Here is a 7,419-nt window from a genome sequence, read left to right on the forward strand (position 1 = left end):
TGACAGATCAAATCCAGGAGCTGTATATACATAGAAACAGAAGCTAAGCATTTCTGAAAAAGATTTTGACAGATCAAATCCAGGAGCTGTATATTACACAAGCCAAATTTTGTGTAACGTGAAATCCATTTTTAGGTACCAACAACCATTCCACTCTGAAAAATAATCTGAGGGTCTCACTTGAAAATAATTTAAATCAATTCTTGCAAAATCAAAATACAAAGAGAGAACTGTTGAATCCAGAAAGGTATCATATCTACCACTTCCCAACTCTTGAGTATCCATCATCAGCAAACACCACAATCTTCTTCAATACAAACATATTGAAAGGAAATTCTGCAACCATTCAAATGAAGGCAGGTAATTAGAAAGTCAATCTTACAGAAAAAAAATCAATAGAAATCCCAAAGGTGGATAACACTTACCAACAAACTAATAACCTTGATCATAGAGATAATCGCCGAGCCTCTCAACAATGAGGTTACACTGGCCAGGAGTCATTGGTTCATCATAGATACCAATAAGTATAGCCTGATTAGTCTTTTTGATAGTAATACCGCCCGGTCCCTGAATAAAAAAGAATGAAATGTCACAAACAACCTTTTGAATAAGGCTTTTCTAACACACATTTCATTCAGTTTAATTAATCTTCAATTAAGTATAAACTTTTCACAATTTTATGAAATGTAATACAGATTCTGGTTGTTCAACAGAGAAGATCCTGTAGTACTACACAATTCCCTCAACGAACACTCATTAAATTCCATAGTAAGAAAATCACATAATTACATTCTGCTTTGCTTAAACAGAATGCATAACCTATTGTCAGCAGTTTCAATTCAACAATATTCTGAATGTACATAAAAGATACCTTCTTTCCTCGAATGACAACCCCTGCTTCCCCTTGAATGACCATGTACTTTGAGCCACCGAGATGCAGGCCAGTTGGAGCAAGTGAACCAGGCTCATTAAAATCATTCAGGATGGCATCAATCTCCGCGGGTTTGAACTACAACAGCATGGATGTCAACAAGTTACAAACTTTGACAGAGTCAAGATTGCAAAATTAGAAGGCAAACATATTCATAAACAACTTGCAATTGACTACAAAACAACCTTTAGTGTATCAAGATCAAGTCTTTATCCCACATTCCTCGGTAGTTCTTCAGTAGAACTCAACATTGCCTTTATTCAAAATCATTTTCAATCAATCATTTCGCTTAGTCCAAACTAGACAAGATCAGCTATTGAATCCTCTATATCAGTTCCAACCATCTACTGATCAACATCAAGTATTTACCACATTTATAAGTAGTTCTGCAGTGGAACTCAAACATATCCTTTATTTGAAACCATTTTCAATCAATCAGTTCACTTAGTCCAAGCTAGTCAAAATCAACTACATGAATCCTCCATATCAATTCCTATCATATACTAAGTCCTTACTCATTAGTCATTACCACATTTCTCAGTAGTTCTTCAGTGGAACTCAACATTGCTTTTATCTATTACTTTCTGTACTTTGATTACTCTATTTTATCCCCGTCGTTCTCGTTATTTGTTTTCTCATATATGCCTTATCTAACCTCTGTTATGCTTTTATGCTTTTATTGAGCCGAGGGTCTTTCGGAAACAGCCGTCCTACCTGGTAGGAGTCAGGTCTACGTACACTTTACCCTCCCCAGACCCCACGTTGTGGGATTTCACTGGGTTGTTGTTGTATTCAAGCAATCATTCATTAGTCCAAGCTAGTCAAGATCAACTAAATAAATCCTCTATATTGGTTCCTACCATCTACTTATCAAGATCAAGTTTTTACCACATTTCTTAGTAGTTCTTCATCGGAACTCAATATTACCTTTGTTCATAACCATTTTCAATCAATCATTTCGCTTAGTCCAAGCTAGTCAAGATCATAAATCCTCTATATCGGATCCTACCATCTACTTATCAAGATCAAGTCTTTACCACTCAACATTGATTTTATTCAAAACCATTTTCAATCAAATCATTTCGCTTAGTCCGAGCAAGTCAAAATCAGCTATATGAATCAAAACCATGTTCAATCAAATCATTCCGCAGAGTGCAAGCTAGTCAAGATCATTAATCCTGTATAACAGATCCTACCATCTACTTATCAAGATCAAGTTTTTACCACATTTCTCAGGAACTCAACATTGATTTTATTCAAAACCATTTTCAATCAATTCATTTTTGCTTAGTCCAAGCAAGTCAAGATCAGGTATATGAATCAAATCCGTTTTCAATCAAATCATTTCGCATACTCCAAGCTAGTCAAGATCAGCTATATCTATCCCTTATATTGGTTCCTACCATCTACTAATATTCTTCCAAAGTTCCCATCAAACTTAACTCTTACAAAAACAAATCTAATAAAAGACAACACATCAAAACCAATAACAATAAGATCTCTTTCAATATTCAAAAATCACCCAATGGTCAAACTAAATTCTACACAAGTCAACTACTTCATCCTTGAAAGGACTAAAACGTCAAAAACTTGCAAAACCAATCAAATCCACTACAGATAAAATGACAACCATCTTCAATCACCAAAAAAAAGATCCCAGATCAGATTCAAATAAACCAATCTAGGTTCATCATCAAATCCAATTGAACAAAAAAAAACATGTTTTTACTAATAGATCCTTCAATTATCAATCTCAATCAATCACCCCATTTCATAATCGGCTCTATTTCTCAAATGATCACTCAACTGATAATTATTATTTCATAAAGTCACCATTTTTCTTGATTCCAATTTTCTTTCAATAAAAAAAGTGACTTTGTGAAAAATCAACTAAACTTCTCAAAACCCCAAACCAGTCAAAGATCCATAATTTTTCAACTCTATTCACTAAATTTGATTTGTATGATTCATAAAATCATTTTAAAAAAAAAAAAGACCTGAGGGAAAGTGGAGCTTTTAGCCCAAACGGCGCCGTCATGGCCGATGATAGCGGCGGCGCTAAGGTGGTTGCCTTCGATGTCACACATGAGATGGTCATCGACGTATACTTGCCACGACATGATTTTCCGATGATGTTTATTTCAGAATTTATTTATTTTTGAAATTTTTTTGTGCTCTGTATTTGTCGATAGAACAATGTGTGATGAAAATGAAAATCATCATGGGAATTTATTTAGATGTGTGTGTACTTTTCATCTCATTTGAAAAAGTCGTTAATGCCCCTGAGCCCATATTCGTATGAAAGGATAAAATATAGGCAGATCTTACTTTTACCTCATGAAAATAAAGATCTTTTCGAAAGAGTCTCAGCTCAAATAATACATATAAAAACATATTTAAAAGGAGATTTGATATAATAAACTATTATGAACAAATATATGATGTAATATATATATAGGGTCGTGTAAATTCAAATTCTGAATCAACTTATTTTTGAGATTATTATATCAAATCTAGTGATAAAAACTTACATATTTATAATAAAATTTAACGCAACAACTAATTTCTTCATAGATCATTGGTGTATGAAAGTTAAACTCTTCAATAATATGATTATTATAAATGCGTTGAGTATGGAACTTGTGGATGGTTCAAACTTCAAAGTATTTTTTCCGTTTTATTTTAGGTGAATATATTTGAGCATACTCAAAGTTTATGAATAATATATATATTTATCAAATTTATATAAATAAGAAAGTAGTTAAATTAAAATTATTATTTTTTAATCAAATGAGATCATAGTTTCTTGAATAATTTTTTAAAATTGTATGGAACTATGATAATAAATTGAAAATAGAGAGAACTTATTAATTTAATTAATATGAATAAAGTTGAATGTGTGTAACATTATTTATACAACTAACCTTGTCTAATTTGGGATTGACCTAATTAATGAATACATTATTGCTTTAAAATAATTAACCAAAAATGGTCTTCTTTTTTAGAACTAACTATATTATTACTATTGCTATTATTATTATTATTATTACAAATATTAATTTATTTATTTTTAAAAACGATATTATCCTTCTTCACTTGCGCGATATTTTATTAGTAAAATTCAATGGGGAAATATTGCTTAAAAAATAGCAACTTCACCACTACTTTCCATGATTGAGTCTCCAGCTATGAGATCTTCTATATTTCTCACAAGGTCCCTCACTATTATCATATTCTTATAATTCGCCCCTTGAAGTTTCTAATAATTACAATAAGACTTTCTCTAAGTTGACCATTAATATAAGATTATTATTATTCCATATTTGAGGTTTGTAATTTGTTAATGAGGAAAACAAATTAGTATACATGATTATTCTATGGACAATGATTTTGTATAGTGTTTTATTATGATTAAATATTTGATAAATTAGTTGTAATATTTCTTTAAATGTATCGTAAAATAGTATGATTGCATTTTAGTGATGATATTAATAAGTTCACACAGACAAAATTATTAGATTTAAAGTTTGTCAATGATGATTAGATAAATTCAACTGATGCTTTTAGTATTATTGATAAAATTTATTTGAAATTGAAATAGTGATGTGCATTTTCTTAGTAGCCTTGATGTCTTAGCAAAAAGGTGTTCAAAGTTCAACTATCATATTACATTTTTTTAATAATTATTTGATATATGATATTCACTTGCTCACAAAATTTAAAATTTATATTGCATAAAACTCATTAAAAGAAAAAAATGGCGAAGCTATCTTTGTTTAAAGGTTGATCAGAAGATTACATTATACAATTAGAAAATAATGGCGGAGCTATCTTTGTTGAATCTTCTAGCTTCTTTGTATATTTATACGTATATATTTCGATCTTCTTAATAAAATTTTTTGCTCCTAAATCCTATCAATAAAGAAAAATTCTTCCTAATAAAGATTGTTTCCATTTAGAATTTGAATTTGAGATCTTCAATAATAATAAAAAACGCTTTCTGTTGGAGATTTATTTATTTTTACTTTTATTGCTCGAGTTCACGATTGTCGATAATGACACAAAAATTATCATTATTTCAACTTTAGAGAAAGCTAAAGTCGATAATGATATTTCTACAATGCCATTTGCTGGCCATTAGAGGTGCCAACTCAAGATTCCATTATTGATGTTTTCCTTTTACTACTTTTGTCTAAATTATCTACTGGCAATTTTCCTTTTTGGTATAGAGATTGCATATCAGTGCCCAATATTATTTAATTTTACATAAATCATATCATATACAATAAATTATTTTCGTTATTCATTTCTTTGTATCCTTTAGTTTATATTTCTATCTTAATATTTTTTCCGAATTCTTGTAAGTGTATCATAAAGTCAGGGCTAATATAAAATATTTCTCCATTATTGATTATGTCTACTTCTATTAGGCCTATAATAAATTTCTTTAAATCTGACTATCTATCATCGTATAGTACAACCAATACTTTAGTTTCAAATTTTTTTCTAGTCAAACCTTTTAATCCTATTACAATTAATCTTATATGCATTAAAGTCATTTTTATATTCATTATTCCTCTTCGTGATTTAGAATTAATTAAATTTATTGTTCCTGTGTCATTTCCTATTACTGATAATTGTTCTTCCTTGTAGTATCTATATAGTTGTGCTCCTCTAGAGAAGTAGGTTGTGTCATACAGTGTCTTAGGATTGAGCAGTTTAAGCTAATTTTGTTGGAAAATCCTTAAATTTCTATCTATATCTATTATCTGATTTAACTCTTGGTTTTGATTTTCTCCTTGTGTATTTCGTGATAGTACTGTTATGAGGTTATTTCCTACTCTATTGTCTGAAAAATTTATTCATGGTCTTTTGTCGATTGTTCTTGTCCTATTTGAAAAAAAGTTCATTACTGAGGTTTTCTAGTTATCTTTGGTCTTTCTTTTTGTGGGATTATTTCTACTTTTTTAACTGGTCAATTAATTCGTCTAATAGTAATTTTATTATAGTATTATTTTGTTAAATGATAACCTGGTCTGACTTGCTTTGGGGCAAATAACTTGAGAATTCTTGTGGCTCGGCCTGGAGTTTTGTTATTAATTGGATTGTTTTGTTTTCTAATTCTTTAGGTTTATCTATTATTCTTTTAATTAATTTTTCTATTTCGATTTTAGTAGGTATTTTTTCTAGATTGAATTTATTATTTAAGTATTGAATTTTTCTATCTATTTTCAACTCTTGTGACTTTAGAAAATCAAAATTTTGTTCTAGTTTTTCTAATACATTTTTCTGTTTATTCTGAGTATTTTCTATTAAGTCTATTATTCTTATTATGTTTTTATCATTTTCTTGAATTTTTTTCACTAAAATTTATTATTAAGTCTATTAATGTATTGTATTGTCTGCCTTCAAAATGTAGCATATGTTCTTCTCTATTAAAATTACACCTTATAAGTTATAACTGTATTTTCTTTTAATACTCTATATTTCTTTTTAGGATGGATTCTTAAGTTCAAATATTCTAGATATTTTAAGGATCTATCGTCGTTGACTTTATCCCAAAGGAATTGTTATCTTGCACTGTTCTTTTTGAAATTTTATTTTGCTATTATAAGATTCTATTTCACTTCTGTTCCCGTGTAATTTCTACCTTAGTGCACTTATATGTTCCGAATTAATAGATCTTTGTAATGCTAGGTTTTGTAGTCTTGATAATAGGTGATCTGTTTCGAATAGACCTAAATAAGCGCTTAAAATTTTCTCTATTTTTAATAGCTTTCTTCTTTATTTTATTTCTCTATATAGATATCAATATCATATACGTATTAATCTAGTGAATCTTTGTGTTCTCATAAATTTCCTTCACAAGTTCTTTCTAGATTTAAGGTATCCTATTAATTTATATTCTAATCTAGATATTTTACTGATTAATTCTTCTAGTCTTTGGTTATTTTCTTTAGAATTATTTAGTCTAGTGTATTCTAAGTATAAATGTAACGACCCTTAATGGTCGTTTTGAATATTAGGGCTTTTTATTTCATAAAAGACTCACCCCATAAATGTTTAATAGGTACTTTGGACTAATTGATAACTAAGGTTATTTAGTTGTGGGATAAATTTAAATAACTAATTTATTTAATGGGTTAAGTTAATAATTTATTTAATACTCTATACCTATTATTAAAATAAAAGAATAGGGTTTATGAATTGTAATACATAATTATTTTAATTAGAAAAGAAAGGAGAAGAGAAGGGTGTACCTGCGGAGGCGGACGAAGAGGCAATCGAAGGCCTCCTAAAGAAAATTTGTTCCAGGTGATGAATTGTTTTGTCAATTACCTGCTAGGATAGGATATATATATATATATATATATATAGTATATTACTTAATGTCCATTTAGTATTGGGAAAAAGAGTAATGAATATGGAAAAGTTGAACTTCCAAATCATGTTACATGTCGTTCCTACATTGGGTAATATGAAAAAAA

The 7,419-nt window shown here is 29.2% G+C and overlaps 1 protein-coding gene across 1 annotated transcript; it reads right to left on the reverse strand.

The window, feature by feature from the left end:
• Positions 1-27: 27 nt before the first annotated feature.
• LOC129904995 (profilin-1-like) lies at positions 28-3,142 on the reverse strand. The gene is made up of 4 exons (XM_055980404.1): positions 2,929-3,142; positions 872-1,009; positions 426-567; positions 28-336 (listed from the first exon to the last, which is right to left on the reverse strand). The coding sequence occupies exons 1-3, from the start codon at positions 3,049-3,051 to the stop codon at positions 433-435; spliced, it is 396 nt and encodes a 131-aa protein (XP_055836379.1). The 5' UTR covers positions 3,052-3,142; the 3' UTR covers positions 28-336; positions 426-432.
• Positions 3,143-7,419: the final 4,277 nt, after the last annotated feature.

This window comes from Solanum dulcamara, chromosome 10 (assembly GCF_947179165.1).
Source record: "Solanum dulcamara chromosome 10, daSolDulc1.2, whole genome shotgun sequence".
Lineage (NCBI taxonomy): Eukaryota > Viridiplantae > Streptophyta > Magnoliopsida > Solanales > Solanaceae > Solanum > Solanum dulcamara.